This window comes from the organism of the source record quoted next, unplaced genomic scaffold (assembly GCF_019419815.1).
Source record: "Pyrus x bretschneideri cultivar Hongxiangsu unplaced genomic scaffold, Pyrus_bretschneideri_v1 Contig8, whole genome shotgun sequence".
In the NCBI taxonomy this organism is placed as follows: Eukaryota; Viridiplantae; Streptophyta; class Magnoliopsida; order Rosales; family Rosaceae; genus Pyrus; species Pyrus x bretschneideri.
In genome coordinates, this window is record NW_025999820.1 from 3,239,970 (window position 1) to 3,263,322 (window position 23,353).

General features: G+C 37.8%; 2 protein-coding genes and 1 long non-coding RNA gene across 3 annotated transcripts; 2 read left to right on the top strand and 1 right to left on the bottom strand.

Annotated features, from left to right (window-relative positions):
- Window positions 1–5,259: 5,259 nt before the first annotated feature.
- On the top strand, window positions 5,260–7,887 carry LOC103952671. Its single transcript, XR_667921.2, has 2 exons — window positions 5,260–5,461; window positions 7,219–7,887. It is a non-coding gene; the product is annotated as an uncharacterized LOC103952671 (long non-coding RNA).
- Window positions 7,888–8,729: 842 nt separating this feature from the next.
- Window positions 8,730–10,628, bottom strand: LOC103952670 (protein PHLOEM PROTEIN 2-LIKE A10-like). Its single transcript, XM_009364325.3, has one exon. It carries the CDS (start codon window positions 10,307–10,309, stop codon window positions 9,026–9,028), a length of 1,284 nt encoding a protein of 427 aa, XP_009362600.2. The 5' UTR covers window positions 10,310–10,628; the 3' UTR covers window positions 8,730–9,025.
- A 10,333-nt stretch (window positions 10,629–20,961) lies between these two features.
- On the top strand, window positions 20,962–21,546 carry LOC103940299 (protein spotted leaf 11-like). The gene has a single exon (XM_048575549.1). It carries the CDS (start codon window positions 20,962–20,964, stop codon window positions 21,544–21,546), a length of 585 nt encoding a protein of 194 aa, XP_048431506.1.
- Window positions 21,547–23,353: the final 1,807 nt, after the last annotated feature.

Sequence of the window (23,353 nt, forward strand, 5' to 3'; positions counted from 1 at the left end):
GCCTACTTTTGCTTTTATCAACGCTTAATTAAGAGTTTTACCGAAAAAACAAAAAAAAAAAGCTTAATTAAGAGTTACCTGGGAAGGGGTGTAGATCCTCTCCGGATCCTCTCATTGGGATTCCAGGGATCAATGCATAGTAACCACTTATCAAAAATCGTGTGAACAAAATTTTTTCTTTTTTTATATTTTTACGTAAAACAATGTTGTTTTACTTTTAAACATATAAAAAATATTCAATTATAACCGTATGATCTTTGATGAACAGTTACTATGCATTGATCTCCAGTGAGGGAATCTAGAGAGGATTTAAATCCCCTGGAAGTAACCAATAGAAGTGAGTGTGGTTGAACTGCGTGTGAATTGAATGCTTTCCCCTTCCTCATCTCTACACCAGTAAGAAATTCATGAATGTCTGCAACCGCTTAAAGTAATTTCAGTTGGGGTTCATTTAATTTTCTCCAAAGATGAAAATCAACAAACTCAAAAGTTATAAGTTATTAGGTGAAAGTATTTATGTCATTCATAGTACATTACATAGATCATTCTATCTGTTCTTATCTACGCAATTTCTGGTTTCTAACATAAGCTATCTATACTAGAACTCATGGATGATATATTTTTGTGTTGTACAATAAATCTTTGAACAAGATTAGAGAACCCTTAGATTTCTTTCTTCTTTTGTTTTTGTTGATTAAACATGAAAAATGAGAAGTTGTGATTTACTACCCACCTATTGAGGCTTGAATGTGCCGTACAAATCTGAGGGGCTTAAGACATGTTTAATGTGACTTTAATATGAATGATAGTAAATCTCTCTCCTCTAACTTATTTTCCACACAACCAATCACTTTAGTGCTTACAAACTCACACCACTACAAGTACAAACCATTTAGGCAAGGTATAAATTAACCAAATTAAATATTTTTTTTTCTTTTTACTCTCCAGTTGAACTCCAAAGCTGAGACAAATCTAAATTTGTTTCCATACCGATGGTTACAATGTACACATATACTTTTATAAAAGAGTCATATATATAATCATGTTGGTAATTTTTTCTCAAAAAATGCTTAGATGGTGTTGTAGGTAGGCTCATATATAACCAATAAGAAGCCTGGAGATAGTTTTTAAGCATGCGTGTTGTTTGGGGTTTCAATATTCCAAAATCTGAAAAAATAGTTCTGACCTTTGCTAGTGGAGTTTGGCTTTTTTACAGCACTAAACTAAAATTAAATCAGAGACGAATGAAGTTAGTTGGATTGTAACTACATAAACATGATGGCCCTGCTCTCCCACTTTCCACTACCACCACTCTATATTGCTTTTTTGACTGTGACTATTCACACTGTACGCTCGGATTTATGGTCCTTTGCATTGCATGAGTTTGAACTTTATCTGCAAGTCGCAAGGCTCCCAAGTCTAAACGCGTACAAAGTCTACAAAAATTGATCAATGATAAAACAATGAAGTAAACAGAATTTTGATCTCAGACAGATTATTACATTGTTCTAGACAAGGATGTTTTTCGTGTTGGCGGGACGCACTTGGATGGTTTGCAAGATTTTGGTGGTAAAGTCCATATGATTATAGAAAACTCATATGAGGTTGTTCCTGCTACGTTGAGGTGATATAATATTAAAACTAATAGAATGTGGAAGCTCATTCACCTTTGACCTTCCTTGTATTCAACTGCCTCAAGATAGTACATACTAGATTTGCAACTTGCCAATGCGCGTACGACCATCCCATGCTCTATACATTACGTAGGTATGGATGGTCCTCCAATTTTTAGTCGGTTAGAAATAGAGGCCAGGAAGAATCTAAATGATGTAGTTAAAAATGGAAAGGTGCAATAAGATAAATTGGACATAACGTAGATGCATGGGTGGGGGTCGACGGCTATGATCTTCAATATCCTTTCATATCATGACCTACTACTAATTAACATTGATATTATCTTAAGTCTAGAGTTTGAGATTTAATCTAACTACTAATCAACGACCATATATCATAAACTTAACCACATGTTTCCCTCTTTTAGACTGGGTTGGGCAGCTTAGAAGAGCAAACTAATAGGGTGTAGGATTTTTCAATTTGCGGTCCCAGTTCGGGTTTAATCGTGACTAAAGATCGGCTCTCTATGGTAACATGTCTGGCCTAAACGTCACGCCCCAAAATCAAGTACGTAACATTGTCGTGAATATAAAAGTACACAAGACTATAAGGTCCAAGCATTCAGAAGATTCTTAAAAATTCAATGTAAATGGTGCTTGGGAGGACGAAGAGGTTGAGTGTGTAGGAGTCGTTGTTCGTGACTCTATTGAAAGCTTTGTTCGATGGTTTAGCATGTTTTAATAATGTTTTTTATCCCAGCTCGTCAGAAATTAGTTGCAAGGGAGAACTTTGGCGTTGTACAAGGGGCCTTAAAAATTTTTCATAGTGAATCACTCCTAATCTTGGTTTGGTATTAAGGTGATTTTTTTTTAAAAAGTGGGTACAAAAAAAAAAGTTGGGAGCTTTTTTATGTTTAGTAAACTTTTAACTTCAGTTTTTTTTTCACAGTTTTGAGTAAAAAACAAAAACAATAAACAAAAGCAGCAAAAAGGCAGCTTTGAAAAACCGACTTTTCAACTTCTGCGCAAACCTCTTTTCTAAGAGGTGTTGAGAGCTTTAATGAAACTTTCATGCACCCAAAATGACCTTAAGCAATTAAATAATTTACAATTACACAAGATGCTTTTATCATCTTCCATTTTCGGTGAGCTGTTTCGGAATCCGTCAGAGTCGACGCGGTGATGCAACGGGCAAGATTGCACCAACCCTCTCTGTCCACGACGACGCTAGATGCCTCTCTCGATGGTGATATCCAGTCTACCTCTGATGGTAATACCCCCACAACCCAATTAAACTAACAAAATCCCATATGGAATTACCAACACTCCAAACCTCGAACACTCACCTTCCATGCCGAGACTAGATATTTTTTTGAGGTCGTTCAAGATCGTGAGGCCGTACTTCAAGACCTTGGAGTGGCGGACCTTGAGCTTTTGGACCAAGCAAAGCTATTCCAGGCCCCTCCTCCATTATCGACCTGGTTTTTGAACCTGCGATCTAACCCACCAACGAACCATCCAGCATTGAGGAAATTTTTTTTAGGATTTCAATTGAGAAAGAAAGATATCTCACGGAGAGAGGAAGATTAAGAATGAAAATGTGAAATGGGTTGGAGCGGCGGAAAGGACGAGAATGTGAAAGAAAAGAGAGCCACATGAGAGAAAGAGGGTTTGAGAGGAGCTTCTAGAAAAATGTGGACTGATTTTAATTATGGTAATAACACATAAAAAGATAGGGATTTAAATAATAAACTAGTTTAATTTTTTATAAAATAACCATTAGTGTTGGAGATGCTTACGATAAAGAGTAATAGTTGTATAGTAAATAGATATTATAAATGTTGGATTATATGTTGAATGTTGGATTATGATTTCTTGTTAAATGTTGGATTATATGTTTAAGATAAAGTTTATAAATATTTTTCTTTTAACAATAAAGTATATTTAGTAATTCACCTTTATTTGTTAAGAAAATTGAATTAATGTCACATCTAGTTTTATACTTTTTTTGGTTATTTCACACAGTCACAACTATTTAACATAAAAGTTTACCAAACACTATAATATTGTTTTTTTTTTTTTCAAAAACACTTTTACAAAAAAGTTTACCAAACACTCTGCTGCTTTATTTCACAGCTGCTTATTCTTACAGCACAGCAGAAACATTTTTTTATTTCAAAACACAGCAGTACCAAACTAATCCTTTCGGCTTTAAAGATTTGAATTCAAACATTACTAGCATTGACTATGTCAAAGATGAATTTTTTTCTATTACATGTCACTGGTTACTCATATTTTGTCATGTCAGTGGTGAGAAGTTTCATGCCAATGAAGTTACACATTATTTTACTCGTTTTGTATTTTAAATTCACCAAGTTACGATAATAAAAATTCAAAATTGAGTGCAGAGGACATAACACAAAAATCAACTCGACTAAACTCACGTATGCACCCTAGTTTTCTCCAAGGAAAGGGCCGGATCCCTTTCGCCAAATCCACCCAATCAATCAATCCTAAAGGTGCCCCCTAACTTTTAAAGGGGTCCTCTATTTACAGCCGTTGACTCAAATTTCAAGGGTCCGAATTAGGTGAATAGGTGAATTAGTGGAAGAGATCCAAAGAAATCCTTTCCTTTCTCTAAAGAGGTATTCATTAATTTCCCCCCTGAACTTGTGACCATTAGTCAATTTTCCCCCTCAACTTTAATTTTGGCCAATTTCCCCTCTCAACTCTCGTAATTAGTCAATTTTCCCCCTCAACTTTAATTTAGCCAATTCCCCCCCCCAAATCAACTCTTATAATTAGTCAATTTGCACCCTACTGTTAATTTTTAATTTGATCATAATTAAACCAGTGTGTGTAAGAAACTAAATAAGATGTATGTTAATCATGTTCCTATATCTTTATCCTATTACAAATAGATTAAAATTTAGAATTTTACAATTTATCATAGATAGTATTATTAGTCATGATAAATCAGTATGAAGTAATTTTATTTGATTTTTGACTATACAAAATTGATAACGAAAATTATTGATGTGTAAATTTTTGTATGTGAATACAATTTTCTTTATAAAAGTGATAGCTAGGTTCAAGTAAATTGCAGAGAATCGAGCTTTAGTGAAAAAATGGCTAGTCTATTCATAATTTTTGACTCCTTATTAAGAATAACCCATTTTATTGAAATAGGTATAATCCATGAGTTTAGGATTGTTATTTCTTTTTGTTATTATTTCTTCTTCTACATGCTTTAAACCTGATTCATAACTTTTTCTTATAATCAACCCATATCACATACTAATTGTATTATGTTTTTGTACATTTTACCCTATATTATGCATGCGAGTTTATGTTAATTTTAGTACTTTGGTGGAAGTTATTAGAAAGATTGAAAATTAAGAAAAAAAATAGATGGAAAATTAAAAACAAAAAAAATTAACAATAAGGTGCAAATTGACTAATTTTGAGAGTTGAGGAGGGAAATTGGCCAAATTAAAGTTGAAGGGGGAAATTGACTAATTATGAGAGTTGAGGGGGGAAATTGGCCAAAATTAAAGTTGAGGGGGAAAATTGGCCAATGATCATAAGTTCAAGGGGAAAATTGATGAATACCTCTTCTCTAAAAGGGGTAAAGTTGTCATTGAATGAAACATGCGGCAAACCGGGGGAAAGCCGATTTCTTCCCAAAAGTTGCAGCAAACCGGTCTAAATTAAACCCTCAAAAGCAAGGAGCTGAAAACCCCTGAATTTTGGCAAGCATACAAATTGCAACAAGAACCAGAGTGTTTTGTACAGAAAATGTTTCGAAGACGATTCCTCTCGTTTCCTTTGGTAATTGGAGCAGCCGTGTAAGTCCCTTTCTTTACAATTCAAGTCGAGTTTGTTGATTAACAATATGGAGTAATACCCTTTATGTCATACTGTGTTCATCGGCGGTCCTGTACTTTATTTATCTCTCAGAACGCTCCATTTGGTGTTTGGGTCTTGGCCCAGATTGATTTGCAGATGCATACATGATTTTTTTGTTGATTCATTGCTGAAGGATCCATGGCAGTTTGTGCTGTTTTTGTTTAAAAGCGTTTGGGTGTGATTTGGTGAAGAAGTTAAGTACTTACTTGGGTCTCTATATTACCTGCCTGAAGTTCTGATATTGTTAATTTTGTGATCGATTGACATAGCCAACTCGATATGTAAAGTGGTAGGAAACGGCAATGTGGAAATTTGGAATGTGCAGTAGTTGCAGATAAATCGATAAAAAGGGAAAACAAATCTTTATGTGGTGTTTGTTATTGTTTATCATGGGCTATGTATTGGTATAAGATGAGACATTTGTATTTAGAGAGCCTAGACATGAGTAGTTCCTTCTATGAAGCGCTTCGTAGGCAATACATAGAGTGGCTTTCAATGCTGCGCTCGTAGGACAGCTATGTGCAGTTCATGAGTAGTTTCTTCAATGACAATGATTGTTTGCAGGAACATTTTTTTCTCATGTGTAGATTGTTTTGCTTTATTTATTTATAAGTTTTAGTTTGTTTCGTCATTTGCCTCTCCTTTACATTTTGTAACGGTAATCCCTGCATGAAATTGATAGCCGAGATCCTAACAGGGTAACACAATGAGTTATTTTTAAACCCTGCATGAATTGATGTATTCGAACGTGCAACTGTCTGTTTATTCCTATGGAAAAATTCTGGCCATTAGCAACTTCTTGCAGGTTCCACTGTCTTATTTCCATTCATGAGGCATATAAAGTATTTGATATTATGGAACCACTAGGTCCACAACAAAGTAATGATAGTCTGTAGCCTTTCTTTCATTCTGGCATCTATTTACTGGATTGGTGAGGCTACTCTCTCGTGACAGAAGTACTTCAATCTCTGTGTTTGAGATTGTGATTGTGCTGGGGTTTTTTAGGTTCTTAACTGCAAGCATAGTCTTGTAGCCTGTTTTCGTTCTCCTATCTCTTCACTGGATTGGTGAGGTTACTGAATCCTTGAGATAGGGATAGGGAGATCTTGAAGCATTCAGGTACACAAAAAGTGCAGTGACTTTCATAGAAGCAATTGAATTACCAAAAACAACTGCATCTTATTTACACTTATTTCCAGATTGTGTATATTGTTCGTTTGACTGCAGATATATACGAATGAAGAATCTGTATTTTGTGTTGAGATTCCTTAACAACCCAATATTTGCATTACATCCCATCGGTTCTTTTTGTGTAATTTGTTGATCTTGTTACTGTGTTATCTGTCCGTTGTGTGTAGAGAAAATGATCTGACATTAAGGCTAGGAGACCTTCAATCATCTAGTTGATTGTTAATGAGAGAATCATTAAAAGAATTGCATTTCGTATCAGATAGCAATTTGAGCATAGTTTATTTTCTTGCCTGAATTTCAGCTATGAATGGCCTAACAAAGTTTTAAGATTTACCCTTTTTCATTTAATATAGCGCCCCGAAAGCCATGGTACTTGGTATCCTGTTCGTGTACCTTAATATTTTCCCCTCCATTTTTCAGTCAGCTATAGAAACTTGTATGCATATTTGTGATCTGATTTTGAGTGACATTCAAGCTAACCCGATGATTGTCATGAAATTTGCAGGATTGGAGTTGTTTCAGGCAAGGCAATATTTGGACCCCCACTTGATGAGTACTGGAAAAAGAAGCAGCAGGAAGATGCAGCGGCAAAGGAGACTGATGCAAACTCAAGTTAACCAATGTATACTGAAACTTCTCATGTTTGGTCGTTTCATAGAGTAAAGCGATGGGATGGGAATTGTTAATTCATTTGTTTGCACTTAAACAGTAGGATCATGGCAAACAGCTAGTTTTTTTGAACATGTTATGCGTGGGATCCCGTACGTTTGTTGGGATGGAAAACGGGATACTAACATGACCAGAAGCCGATGTTGGACTATCGATCACAATCGTGTGTGTGGATATGTCTCAGAGAAGGGATGGAATGATTAAGCGTTGGAATGAATTTCCTCTGACAATGCCATCAGTCTTATATAGACTTGTACTGAAGAGGCATGAAGATGTCTATATAAAACTGATGCCATTGTCAGAGAAAATTCATTCTAACGCTTAACCATTCCATCCCTTCTTTAAGACATTCACACACACCATTATGATCGATAATTCAACATCGGTTTCTGATCCTGTTTGTATCCGTTTTTCAACGAGATTTTTCAGTGTCAGTACACTAAGTGCCATAATACAAGTGATTGGATACTTGAGAAAAAAAAGAATTCAACCACTTATGTCACAATGGAGTATCATGTTTCCAATATGCTGAAATTATTATCCATTTTCCATCATGTTGAGACTGTCATAGTGAGGGTGCTCAAAATCTTTTAATTCAAACAGAGGGAGGCCAAAGTTGAATTCTTGTTGTGAATTGTGACGAAGCAAGTGATCGACGACTACAACTCTTGCATACCTTGACTACGTATTTAGTTGGACAATTTCTTGGAAATCTATCGATTAAATCCGGGATGATGATCCAAAATGCCAAGGCAAAACTATCCATAACACGTAATGTAATGACATCACTCTGAGAAAAGATGACATTTATGGATTAGGATTGGAAATAAAATAAGTTTTGTTGACCTGCATGTATTCTAACCTCTCAACCGAATTCGATTTCTTTTCTGTTGTTTCTTCTTACCAACAAGGCAAGCAAGTTCCCTTGCATCAGACATTCAGGCTAAGAACCAAGTTCAAGAGCAAGAGTCATTAGAGTTGAGTGATTTTTCTATTGAGAGGATTAGGGATTAGACATCGAAGGAAACTCATCCCTTCTTATCTTCCCATTTTCCGGGATTGAAAGGGGTAAGTTTCCTTCAAAAGTAATCTATCGTCTACCTTAAGTTAGACAAAAAATTTTCATTTCTGCCTTCAACGTACCTAAAATATATCAAGTTATCCTATCCACTTTAATTCCAAGCACCAAACAAATGTACAATAAATCAACAACAGTACTAATCTACAAGAATTAAATGGTTGAATATATTTGCAAACAGTCGGAACAAATGAGATGCACAAACTTATTATGTTCTATAAGTAAGTATACTGTTTATAAGTAAGTATACTGTTTATTATGGTAATACATAGCAGCAATCATATAACATAAAATTATTATGTTCTATAAGTAAGTATACTGTTTATAATTCATCTAAACAACAATGAAGTTTCTTTCTTTTGCAAATTCTGAAACTTTTGATCTCACTAACATTGACCGGTGCAGCGCAGCATGCCATCAAATTTGAATCCACCCAAACATAAATTCTCCTCCGTCGTAAGCAGCAGATTCTAATCAGTTCTTCAATCGAATCAATCCAAATGAAATTTACGGCCTTACACGGAATATATGCAAGCAGTTTCCAAATGAGAACATTCATAACAAGCTAAGATGGAACCAATGCCCATGGACTGTCAAGTATGTGCAAACACAAAGACAGAGATATAGTAGCAATAACAGAGGATTTTGCAGCAGCATATCTCACTACCTCAAGACCCCTTTCCACGGTTTCCTCACGAACAGAATTAACGCATTTTTTCATCCCATTGTTTAGTCTGTCCAACAAAAACTCCAAGAATGATCTGATTGTTTCAGATGTAACCCTCCCGGTGACATCAAGAACAAACCTCCGGTTGCTTGGCACGGCCAAAGTATTGGACACTTTACCAACCCAACCGCTATTGTTCCTCTCATCGTCCACATTTCTTGCCTTTGAACGCATCGATAATGCCTGTTGCCTCAAGACCTCGTGTCTAGCTGGAGTTGAGCCTTCATCGATTGCCAAATAGGAACTCGAATTTGATTTCGAAGGGTTCGCATTTGAAGTTGAATCTGTTAATACTTGGTGAGATGTTCTGATAAGAGCTTCCACCGCGCCATTGCAGACAGACGACAACATGTCTCTCACTTTTGTTTCATGCTTCGGGTTGGTTAACCCAGAAAATATGTCATCATAGGTGTTGATACTCATAGTCTTGTCAAGATAAACCGCAACAGCTGTGCTTACAAATAACTGGATACAATCACCAATCAAATCTCTGAACTTCTGGCTCGAAACCACATCCACCCATCTCGGAACATCATTCATTTCCGACACATAATCGTCCATACTCGACGAATTGTTTGAGTTAGATCCTCCACCAGACTTCCCATCTGAAAAGAAAGCTAATACCAAATTCCTAGCAAAGCTTCCAACAACGACAGAAGCAAAACCCGACCCGGCCTTGGTAAAAAGCTTATCCATAACTTGGTCTGTAAAGCTTGAATCTCCACCATCGCCATCACTCGTTGTTTTTAATCCATAACCCCGCAATACCCCCAAAGTTACAGCCTGTGTGACCGTAACAACAGACTCCGAAAACTCATCACACCTAGCGATTTTCGATAATTGCTTTAAACTGTTTGGAATTTTATCAGAATCAGACTTCAGAAAGTCCTTCAAATCCTTAGACACAACTCCAATTGACTCTGCAGAGTCAGAAACTACTTCAGCTACAGAAACTAATGCCCCTAAAAGCTTTAAAATTCTCTTTCTCTTCTGAGCTACTGAAGGCAAGTGATATATCCTATGCACACCATAACCGGAGAAACCTAAAGCGGCCGCTACAACGAGCCACTTCTTCCTTTTCCGGGCAAAATCGACACCCTTTATCGCCAATTGCAGGTCCATCAAGAATTCAAAATCTCGAGGACCCAGTTTTGATATTTGCTTCAAACTTTCACCAGCTATTTGGTTCCTGCTAAAAGTGTGCAAGGCTTGCGTCTCACGGTGTTGGATTTAAAGAGATAAAGATGAAGTACTTACCTCAGAAAATTTCTATTATTTTCTGGATACCAAATACAAAGGGTCATTGGCTTTTTCAACAAACAGTTGGGGGTCTTTTATCCCAAATTTGAAGACTACGTTGCACAGAGAGAGAGAGAGAGAGAGAGTATGCGTGTACTAGTTTCTCTGGTTCTGATTTCTGAAAGGGTTAGAGGTGAGAACGCAAACAATCTTCAGCGTCATTTTCTTTCTTCAACCACCACCATAAGCAATTTATTTATTGGCCCCTTTATTTTCACACCTAAACTTTACATTATTGCCAAGGATTATTACATTTTTTAATAAAAAAATTAAAAAGGTCAATTCGTTTTTCTCCTTCAAATGGAGAGAAACTCTCATGTAAGAAGAGATAATTTGTGTTAAACATTTATTGGATAGGTGAAGTACTTTTTGAGCACATAACAAATATTTATTGGATGACTAATGTCATTACGATTATCTAAGAGAATTTCTCTCGCTCAGAAGGGGTGCTATGCACACTTTATGATGAATGGGACATCGACACATTTCTTAACATGGCTACCTATAACGGAATGACGAGAATTTTGTGTATGCAAGTTTTATGTGACTATTTGACCAAAAAGAAAATAGATTTCCTTTGTGCAGGCCTTTTAAGGGAATAGGTCATCATTTTATTAAAAAAAGGGGCATTAGTTGTGGGACGCACTCAACATCGAACTTCAACGATTCAAATGTCTATTTTTTAAGTCTCAATTCATGGATCATCCTTACAAAAATTCCATTCAATCTACAACCATTTGCCTATTCAATTATCACGATGAAATTTTAATGTTTTTCTTAGAACAAAGTGTTCGTCAATTTATTTGAACTCAATTAAATGCCTCAAATATTTTCAATTTCGCTAATATTTTGTAAGGATAATCTATGAAGTTCAACTTAAAAAATGAACGGTTCGGATTGTTCAAGTTCAATGTGATGTGGGCCACAACTAATCTCCTTTTAAAAAAAAAAATTAAATAAATGGGAATCCCTTCCTTAAAGGCTTCCTCCTTTGTGACTATAAAACCAACTCATGTTTTTTAAAGGTCTAGGTTAGAGTCCTAATGCATGCAATTCCTTTTGGTGGGGGATCTGTAAAAACTAAAAAAGGGGCTAAGACCCTATCTGTAAGTCCTCAAAGAGGCTTGTGTCTGGCCTTATGATGGGGTAACCTTCCCTCCCCCCTAAACCTTTTGTCAGTGGCGGAGCCAGCATGGGGTCATTGGTTGTCCTGGACCCCAACAACTTCAAAAATCTCATGTATATTTGTTAGTGTATTGTATTTACCCCTATAAACAGTTAAGACAATCTCAATTACAACCTCATCCTTCTACTTCTTCTGTTTTCTTATATTATATTTGTATTTCTTTTCTCTCTTCTTGTTTGCGACTTTATTTTGTGCATCATGTGCTCGGTAAAATACTCTAGTTGAAAAGCCTTGGCAGACATCAACATTACTTTACAGTATCCTGCATCTACCCTCGACAAGTCTCCACAAATAATATTAGTTCTTAACATATGTTGCATAAACTTTCGGCATATGTTGACAGGAACTGGCACATGCCTACTAGCTGCTCAACCTATTGAAACTTCTTTTGTTTATATTATGACCCCATTATTTAAAAATCCTAGCTAACACCACTGTTTTTTTTTTTTTTTTTATCGAACAATTAGCTAGGTATCATTTTTTTGGGTTAGGGTTGAAAATTTTATGAAATTACGCAATAAACAAAGAAGAAATTAAAAGGGGGGGGGGGGGATCCAAGAACCTTTCTTGACTTGTTTATTAATTCTTAACCGAAAATTTGATTTAGAAGAAATTGAGTTGATGAGAATCAAAATATGAATTTCCATTAGAGTTGTTTATTGAAATTTTCTGAAATTGGAGTAGAAACATTGATTCCATATAAGTTGTTTCACTAATTACCAAAAGAAGAAAAAAAAATTCATATAAGCTAATTCTATATAAGTTGTTTTTCAGAATGAGAGTAGAAAACCCTACATGACATTGAAAACGTGAATGTAGCAGCTGAACCAATCTACTATGTATTACTAGGAGCCTCAAAACAATAAGATTCATGACACACATATCCAATTGGAGTACCTTTCTTTCAAGCATTTCTTATAGTTGAGACAATCTTTCGTCATGTCTCCCTCCTTATTGTAGAACATGCATTTGCACTTATCGGTATTTTTCCTTCCTTGTGTACTTAAGAAACACCATTGCCTTTCTTGGCCTTTCCCTTCGCATGTGTCAATCTCTAAGGATAAGTTGAGCTTCAATGTCCCCTCCTGTCCATAATGTGCTCGCACACTCTTAGGATTGTCGTGCTTCATGCTAGAAAGCTAATGCCTCACGAACAATGCTAGCAATTCCCTTATTAAGGGACAGTTTGATAACCATTTCATTTTCTATTTTTGGTTTTTACTTTTCATTATTTTGAAAACTAAAAAGTGAAATCATTTTTTTACAACTACCTTCAGTTTTTTTTTTTTTTTTTTTTAAATGAAAACTGAAAATCAAAAAAGTAAAAACTCAAGAAAGTAGTTTTCAATTTTCAAAACAGTGAAAACAAGAACTGAAAATGAAATGGTTATTAAATGGCGCTAAGCTCCTCATCTTTTTGCAGTCCTAGGATTGAACCCCCATTGCTGTAAGCGTTAGATCTCTTCCGCTGCTTCATACAAGCCTTCTTCATGTGTACGAGCAGTGGTAGAGCCACCCTAAGACTAGGGTAGGCTCGGGCCTATCCTCGGATTGTATTTTCCTAACAACCTCTACTATCATTAATTAATTTTACCACTATCAACTTGAATTTGTAATTGTATTGGTTAGTGCAATTAACTTCAATCCAACAAATACAAAGCCGTAAATTTTTTACATTAAAGGTTTGAAACTACAGTTCTCTACTAATATTAGTTGATCATATTTTTTATTTCTTGCCTATATACAATTTTTCCATTTGCTTGCAAACTATTATTTTGGTTAATTTCTCATTTCTGTCTATTATTTTATCTAGGGTAAATTACAGTTTACCACCTCAGGTTTGAGGTCTATTGCAACCTCATACAACATCTTCAAAACATTTCACTTTCATACTTCATGTACTATTTTATTTCAAAATAATACTTTCGTTAGATCTTCCATCCATTGATCCGTTAAGAGCTAACATGGCTGTCACATTTATGCCACATGACTACTACATTTGTGCCACGTGGCTAAACACTTAATAAAAAAGTTTAAAATAATTAATTAAAAAAATAAAAAACAGAACCTAGAAACCCATTTCCCCCGACCTCTCTGCAACTCCTACTCTTTCTTCCTCTATCTCCACCTCTCTCCCATGGCCAATTCACCCCAACCCAACCACTGACCCAAAATCATATCAACACAAAATCCATACCTCCCCTCCCATTTCCTCCCATTCATCCAGCCACCACCGCCATAAACCGCAAAAAACACCACCATGTCAATGTTGGCGTCCAAAGATTCCTCCAATTAAGCAACGTAAAGAATTTTTCTTCACCAAAACCCCAGAAAGGGCCAACAGATCTCACAGCTTCGTCCATCTACATCAACCGTCCAAAACCAAAAAACCATAATTTTTCAAAACCCCGCGCCTAATTTTTCAGAACCCGCCGTCCAATTGAAAAGGCAAAGGAAGATTTCACAAAAATCTTACCTCGTGGAAGAGTATGAGGGTGGGGGAGAGGGAGAAGAAGAAAGTGGAGGAGAGGGAGAAGGTGGGATGGGGGGTTGCGGGGGAGGTTGGGGTGGGGGGTGGAGAAGAGGGAGTGGGTCTTTGGGGGGGGGGGAGATGGTTTCTAGGTTTGATTTTTTTTTTTTTTTTTTTTTTTTTTTTTTTAGGATAAATATTATAACATTTAAAAAGCATAAAAAATTATTTTTTTGCCACGTGACACAAATTTGGTAGTCACGTTAGTACAAAATGTTTTAAACACTTGAAAATGAGGGACTACAAAACTTACTTGCCACGTGACACAAATTTGGTAGTCACATATTTGCCACGTGACACAAATTTGGTAGTCACATATTTGTCACGTCATCACTTAATGGTTTACTTAATAGATTTTCTAACTGATGTATGAAATTGAAATAAAATGATAACTAAATGTATGAAATTGAAATGTTTTAAAGATGTTGTAAGGAATTGAAATCGACCCCAAACCTGAGGGTGTAAAATGTAATTTACCCAATTATCTATGAAATCAAGAAGAGAAAATTTTTGGGAACTTAACAAAAAACTCTTGGTAATGTTCACTTTAACAAAAAACCACATTTTTACACTAAAAAGTTAATCCTGGTACTATTCACTTTACCCTTTATTTTGTCCTTATCGTTAAAACTCAAAGTTTTAAAGTCATTTTCATTAGTTTTCCCAAAATTTTTTCCTTTTTCCAAATTAGCTCAAGAAACCCTTCAAATGGTCTCATGCCTTAATGTTTTTAGAAAAATGTTCTCTCGGTCACTAAGAGAAAATGAATGCATGATTAGTTACCTTTGAATTTGATATCAAGAATGAAGAATAAATGGATGTACTTTTAATAATGTTTTATTTTCAACTCTTGATATAGTTGACCGTGTATAATGAAAAATAAATGCATGGTTATTCTCACCTTAGAATTTGATACCAAGGCGACCAAAAGAACGAGATAGTTTATATATTATGTCCATTTTGATTTAAAGTGTGCCCCTCTTAACATGAATTTCTAGTTCCACCACTGGGTACAAGATTTGGGTGGTTTCCTCACGGACTACAAGTTCTCATCAAACCTCCCTACTTTTCTTTCATTTTTTTTCATCCCTCTCTCCTTTTCGAAACTAACACACCTTTTAATCTATTAAAATACAAATTCTTGGAAAACAAAATTTACGTTCACAAAAAATTGTTCATAGATAATGAAAAAAAAAACCTTATTAACACCTGCGTGAGTGAGAAGCTACTTAATTACTTCTGGTCAAGCTTAATTATTAGTAATGTATTTTTTTTTTATATTCTCCTTTTGATTTGTAATGCATTTTAGCTCCACCAACTATTATAAACACTTGAAAATGAGGGACTACAAAACTTACTTGAAGTGGAACTTTATTCCCGAAACTAAAGGATTAATATTCAAAAAAAAAAAAAACAAAATTGTCAGTATGGGTCCCTAAATTTGTCACAATGGTAAACAATGATCTTTTTGAGTAACTACATTAAAACTTATGCCCCATACTTGCCCCTCTAAGCTCATTAGATTGGATAAAAGTTCTAAAATGGTATTACATTGACCATTTATCCACATGTTAACAAGTTTAGGACTAATATAAACGAAATTTTAGTTTAGGAGTAAAAGCTCTAATTGAACCAAAGTTTGAGTAGGGCTCCAAATTTCACTTAATGACGATCTTGTCGTATCCTATTACTAAATTTATCAAAGTTCAATTTAAAATTATTGCAGGAAAATTAAACCAAATGCACGTTGTGTCCTAAAGTAGCAATTGGCCCAAAATGAGAAGAAAAAAAATATTTGCTTTGGATCTAGAGTTGGGTGCCAGCCTATTCTTGTGTATGATGGGACTAGCCAGAGTCGGCCCTGAGGGTAGTCGGAGTAGGCGACCGCCTAAGGCCCCCACTTCGGAAAGGCCCCAATTTTTAGGCGAAATTAGGCAGGTCTAGACAGAGATAGGCGAGAGCTATGCGGGCTTATATGTAAACGCCAGAATCTGGAAATCTTTTGTTGCAGGGCTGGCCTCGCGAAAGGAAGAAGATAATCATATTCCCAACATCATTTTAATTGCACGATTTTACTTAAGATGGTCCACCATCTTTTTTTATAGCTGTATGTCTTCTCTCTTTTAAATAATCTCCACCATCTTCGTTTTACTTTTTTTCTTCTCTCTTAAATATCACCTTTATGTTTACTTTTATGAGGTTTTATTACCCTATTTTAAGATCACACCACATATATCTTTATTATGTACCTAAAAGGTTAAAACTCTCACCTTTCTGAAAAATGACATTATTTAATATTCAAATTAATTAGTTCATATAATATATAATAAATTATTCAAATCCACCTCATCCGCCTAGGTTTGTATACGAAAATAACTATCCTCTTCACTCTAGTATTTTTCCTAGGTGTAAGATGTTGTCTCTGTAATCTAACCATTCATTCATTTATTGAATGTAATAAGTAACATTGTAACAATAGAAAAATGATTGGAATTTGGCATACTAGGTATGGACTTCTCTTTCGGTTTGAATTGGTTGAAAAATTAGATTATGTAAACTTAATAAGTGCATTTGCATCTAAAATGCGAGACAGGTAATATTTGAGTAATGTTTGTATATCTTTTTTATTTTTTTATATTAATTTTTAATGATATTTGATGTACTAAACATTTCATGTCTTTGATGAATTTTTTTTTACACATGTCAATGTACAAAGGGTCGGGAGTCAGAGAACTCTAGGGCCCCACTTCGAAGGCTAGCCTAGGGCCCCCAAATTCTCAGGGCCAGCCCTGGGACTAACACAGGTCACGTGATGTAGTACCAAAATGTAAAACCTACACACAACTTGTTCCATTGTATGAATATCTCTACAATGGACTTGTGTGCCTACATAAATTAATGAGCATTGATTTCTTGTGATAACGAATTGATATTTGATGTTGAAATACCTTATTGTAGTACCCTACATCCTTAGACTCACTTGTGTTACAGGGTACTTATTACATGCTATTATTATAATATTTTCAAAAATTATTGTAGACATCAAAATTTCGGTGAAATGAATGTTGATCAATAATTAAAATTTCAACGTTCACGTGTCACATAAATTTTACATGTAGCGTGTGATTCAACAAAAAATCGAAATAAATTGGAAAAGTCATCAAATATGACACGTGTCAATACCTGGCAGAAACGATTTATTTCATCTGATTATTTAAATCCAAAAATCAAGTTTTGGAATTCTATAAATATGAGGCCAAAGGCATTCATTTGGGGGGAGAAGGAAGGAAGGAAGGAAGGAAGGAAGAAAGAAAGAAGCCTTGAAACTCTAAAGCTCTCAAGCAAATCCCGAAGGATCAAGAAAGCAATCTTCGTTCTTCGTCAAATCCACCTTCAAGATCAAGCCCCGACGGCCCTTGAAGAACTTCCACCAACTCAAGATCAAGCCCCGACGGCCCTTGAGGAAAGTGTTCATCGTTCATCATCCGTTCAATTCAAGATCAAGCCCCGACGGCCCTTGAAGAACTTCCACCAACTCAAGATCAAGCCCCGACGGCCCTTGAAGAAAGTGTTCATCGCTCATCATCCGTTCATCCTAAGATCGAGCCCCAACGGCCCCTTTGGATCAACAACCTCAACAAATCCACACATCCGTTCATCCTTCAAGATTAAGCCCAAAAGCCCTTGAAGATCCGTTCATCCATCAACCTTCAAGATCAAGCCCAACGCCCCTTGAAGATCCATTCATCAGCTGTGCATCCTTAGATCAAGCCCCGACGGCCCTTTGGATCAACAACTCATCCACAAACCCACACCCTACGAAGATAGAATCAGAGGACCAAATTACAAAGAGATTGTAACCCCAAAATCATTAATACAAAATATTATTTTGTACACGTATTCTTGTCGCTTGTTTCAGGAATTTCTCGTGTTTACAAATTTGGCACGCCCAGTGGGACCATCTCTACCTCTCATCTCTATCCTCAAATCATCAAAAAACGCAAATGGCATCAAGAAAGGATCAAGCTGTTCCTGCAGTCAAAGCGAAGAACAAGAACATTATCGCCGCAACTGGTGATATTTTGGGCATCACAACCCGAAGTGAAGCAAGAGCTCTTTTTGCCGCGGCTTCCGCCCCTGCATTAACTCTGTCAAAGGAACAAGAGCACCTGAGGCACGATCCTGTGATCACCCTAGCCTCGCTAAGGGCATCAAGAGGGGAAAGCCTGAGGAAATACTCAGAGTCCCTACCCTCCGGCGCTGATTCGAGCGGCAGTACAACCATGCAAGTCATGACCACTGGAGCAACTTCAATCGAGGAGCAACTAGCTCAGATGAATGAAGCAATCACAAAGCTCACACGGACTGCAGAGGAGAAAAACTTGCAAACCGCCGGACTCATCAACCGTCTGGAGGCACAGCATGGCGTCAAAATGAAACCAAGCTCTCTTCCAACTAAGAAGACCGAAGAAGGCTTTAACCCAAATGCCTACGAACCCATGTCAAAGGCTAGGCATGACTTTGCTTCCTCTTCAAATCTTGGAAAGAAGGTTTCAAACACCGTCGATGACAAAGAACTTAACCTCACCAAAACTCAAAAGAAGTTGAAGGAGCATGGTTACGGAGTTGACAACAACAAAGCCGGACTTGGCTTCACACCAAATGCACCCGTGAAGATTTCAAGCAAAGTGAAGAAAGCTAGCGCTCAACACATCAGCGTGAGCATTGAACAAGACCAAAAGGAGCCTAAACCCGCCCCTCGGCCGTCGGTCTTCGATAGGATGAGCCATTCAAGCTCCAGAATTTCAGCGCTTAATCGCATTGGTAGTCAAGGCCGAACCTCTGTCTTCAAGAGGCTTAGCATGCCAACATCCCAAAGCTCTGTTTTTGAAAGGTTGTTAAAGCCTAAGAAACAAAGCAACACAGCTATCTCTCCTCTGCGACCATCAGCTTCGGAAAGATTTGAAGATAATGAGAAGCCTTTTGGAAAGAGGAAGACAACACCAAAGGAAGAAAAGTTCGATGGGTTAGCAGAAAAAGGCGACGTTCAAAGCTTGATTCCTTCAAGGATGAAGCGCCAAGCAATCCTAGAGGTCGACACAAAAGGACCACTGAAGGTAAGGAGGCGCATCGTCGTCCACACTGGCAAATCTTCATGCCAACAAACCCAAGAGGACGGCACTGAAGATGAAATCCCTAAGAAAGATGTCACTTCTGGCTCTTTCGACTCAAAGTCTTCACCTCGACTGTTGGGGGCATGCTCCAAGTCAAGTGAAATTGAAGGATGGACTCATGTCGCTTCGAAGAAACTGCACGAGAAACATATGTCTTCTCCACAAGTGCACCAATCAGAAAGGGGGGAAAGCAGCTTTCGCCAACCTCCAAAGCAATGTGAAAATGTTGAAGATAAGAAAATTTCAACACAAAGATCGTTCATGCGGGATCTTTTCTTCCTCGAAGACTTATTCAATTTCTCGATCAAGACTCCTTGCTATGAAGATTGTGAGGAATGTCTTTCGAAGATCGCTGCGAAGAAATTGGACAAGCAGCAACCATCTTGTCCACAAGTTTATCAATCGAAAAGGGGGCAAAACAGCTCTTGTCAACCTCCAGAACAATGTGAAAGTGTTGGAGATAATGAAATTTCGACACAAAGATCGTCCATCCCCATCACAATGTGCGACCTCTTCCCAGAAGACTTCTTCAATTACTCGGTCAAGGCTCCTTCCTATGAAGATTGCGAGGAACGCCTCTCCCAGATCGCTTGACAAATCCACAACAACAACCAAAGCTCCTCGTTCGCACGAGCCTAAAAGGCGACAACCAAAGCTCCTTGTCCGCACGAGCATAAAAGGCGACAACAAACGCTCCTTGCCTGCATGAGCTGAAAATGCAAACGGCACCAAGATGCTCCTGGCCCGCAAGAGCATAAACTGTGTACGGCAAAATCATCATCAAAATCATCATCAAAATCATCATCAAAATCATCACTCATTTGAACTACGTTATGACTTGATCTCTTCTTTGGAAGAGTACGTAGGCAACTTGAAACTTCAAAACTTCAAGTACAGTCACATCAAAATAAATAAATAAATGTTTCATTAAAAAAAAAAAAAAAAAAAAAAAAAAAAAAAAAAAAACGTTTGAACTATGTTTCGACTTGATCTCTTCGTTGGAAGGGTACGTAGGTAGCTCGAACGTTTAATTTTGAGTTCAGTCACATCAAAATGAGGTTGTAGTAAAAGTGACTATTGAAAGTCAATATTATTGCGTTCTTTGTACAAAAACATATGTTATAATGTATTATCAAAAAAAAAAAAAAAAAAAAAAAAAAATACAGATGTTATAATGTATTACAAATAATAATAAGGGCCGGATTGTTGAAGATAAAGTCCAAAACCGTGAGTGGGCTGGATTGTTGACGATGAAAGTCCAAAACCATGACCCTATTGGCATCAGCCCAATGGTGTTCCTCTTCTTCCTCGCACCCATGCCCAGCAACCTCTCCACTAGCCCAAATCCAGGCCCGGCTCTCAAAGCCCAAACTGTGCTTTTCCTATATGCACTGAAAAAGCCTTAAGCTTTAATCTCTTCTCTCCTTCTTTCTCAGACCCCATCCGGGATTCAGGTTTTTCGGTTTTCCCAAACCGCGCCGCAGTCCTCCCTCCTCCTCCACGAGGACCCCAGACTTCGCCGATTCGATTAGGTTTCGGTGACGGTTTTATTCGTTGAAATCTGAGAAATTTCGGAATTTCAGATATGGAGATGGAAAATCCATCGAATTTCAGTTACATGGGGAGGAACTGCAGCGATCTGAGCATCGGTGATAACTCCTCTGCTTTCAGTGAGTATAACAGCGATAGATCCGGTGAGTTCCCGACGACATCGTCCCAGAGCCGGCAGCTTCTGATTGCCTGCGCTTCCGACAACTCCGATGATATGATTCAACAGCACGTCGCCGTGCTCGAGGCCGGTTCGACTGAGGAGCAGAAGCAGGCGGCCATGGAAATCAGGCTCCTCGCCAAGAACAAATCCGAAAATCGGCTCAAAATCGCCCGAAACGGTGCGATTAAGCCGTTGCTTTCGCTCCTATCGTCGTCTGATCAGCAGCTCCAGGAGTACGGCATCACCGCGATTCTCAACCTCTCGCTGTCAACGACGACAACGCTGATGTTCGAGACTTTGCCGTCGATTCGAACGCCAGCAGCTTCGATGCAGTCCTCAGCGACACCCTCGCCGGATCGGATCAAATGGGACTACAAAGGTCAGATCTATGACATGTTCCAGAGTAGGATGTTATGGACCTGGTGGGCCTTATGTACTGTTCGCAGGGAAAAATGCTAGCAGAGCTCTTAAAAAATGTTGTTTGAAGACAAAGATCTGACTGGGGATATCTCTGGTCTTGGTCCATCCGAACTCGAGGCCTTGCAGGACTGGAATACAAGTTCATAAAAAAAAAAAAAATGTCAAGGTCTGATCTACATAATCACCGACTCCTCCGATTCCAACCCGGCGAACCCAACTCCGGGCACGCTCCGCCACGCCGTCATCTAAACCGAGCCCCTCTGGATCATCTTCTCCGCCGACATGACCATCAAGCTCATTGTCAACAACTTTAAAACCATCGACGGCCGCGGCGTCAACGTCCACGTCACTGGCGGTGGATGCATAACCCTCCTGTACGTCTCCAACATCATCATCCACAACATCCACGTGCACCACTGCAAGCCCACCGTCAACGACTCCATCACCACTGTCGGTTTCCCAGATCATCACGTGCTCACCTTTTTCCTCTTCCGATCGGATTAGATGAACTTCTGCAAAAAAAAAAAAAAAAAAAAAAAAAAAAAAAACAGCGAAAACTCCTCCGCGGTCTATTTAACCAGGAAAGCTTAAGAATCCATGGCGAGTAAGGGTGTGATTGCTTATGCAGTTCGAGCTCTTGCTTCATCAGGAAGCTCAGCATCATCAACAACTTTCACCAGGCACCTCCATACATCTGGTGGAAGCAAAAAGATTGTTGGGGTGTTTTACAAGGCAAATGAGTATGCAGAATTGAACCCAAATTTTCTGGGTTCTCAGGAGAGAGCTTTTGGGAATAGGACAAGAGCACCGCAATATCTGGGCTTGGCTGGAGAAAAGAGCTCGGTTGGGTTTGATGACATCCTCGTACAATCAGATGCATTCATGGTGGCACGAGGTGATCTTGGAAGGGAAATTCCAATTGAAAAGATCTTCCTTGCACAGAAAGTGATGATCTGCAAGTGCAACATCCAAGGAAAACCTGTGGTCACGGCAACACAGATGTTGGAGTCGATGAGGATGTTGGAGTCATGGATGAGAAAGACCTTGATTTGCTTCACTCCTTCAAATAAAAAAATAAAAAATAAAAAATAAAAAAAAACAATTGCGGCAACATGTTCGAGTTGACGCAATGGAAGCAGTGATGGCATGTTGAGAGCTTGATCAGTCTCTGCAAAGCTTAACAGGTGTATCCACAGGTGAAGAAAATAAGTCCGCTTCGTCCACAACGGCAGGTAGTGCAATAGGAGTCTATTGGCTGTGCTCAGTGGCTGTGATCTGCCCTCTGCTTATCACCTAGCGTCGCTGCAATTCCTCCACTTCAAGCTCGACGCCAACGAAGAGCTTTATTGACCGCTGTCAAACGACTAGCCGGTCTTCAAACTCGACGCCTTACACTCTGCATCAAGCTCTGGCTGCTTCTGCACTTCCGCCATGGCTGCTGCCTTTGAATGTGATCGACAAAAACAAAGTTTGTCAACTCACACCCAAAGATCTCATCCGTCTGCTTCCCTCTGCTGCTGCCTTTGAATGTGATTGACAAAATCAAAGTTTGTCAACTCACACCCAAAGATCTTCTCCGTCTTCTCTGGGACTCGCCTGGGTTTTCACCCACGAACTCAATCTTGCAGATGGCTATATAAAGAAAAAAAAAATGATGATGCTGGGAAGCATCTTTCAAAAGAATGATAAAAAAAAAAAAAAAAAAAAAAAAAAAAAAAACAATGATGATGCTTCTGGCACCATCTGAAATATATATATATATATATATATATATAATTATAAAGGCTTCAGGCGTGAAGGCAAAAAAAAAAAAAAAAAAAAAAAAAAAAAAAAAAGTGGCAATGAT

Coding starts and splice junctions, on each gene's coding strand:
- LOC103952670 (XM_009364325.3), bottom strand. CDS start 10,309: ATGGACCTGCAATTGGCGATAAAGGGTGTCGATTTTGCCCGGAAAAGG.
- LOC103940299 (XM_048575549.1), top strand. CDS start 20,962: ATGGAGATGGAAAATCCATCGAATTTCAGTTACATGGGGAGGAACTGC.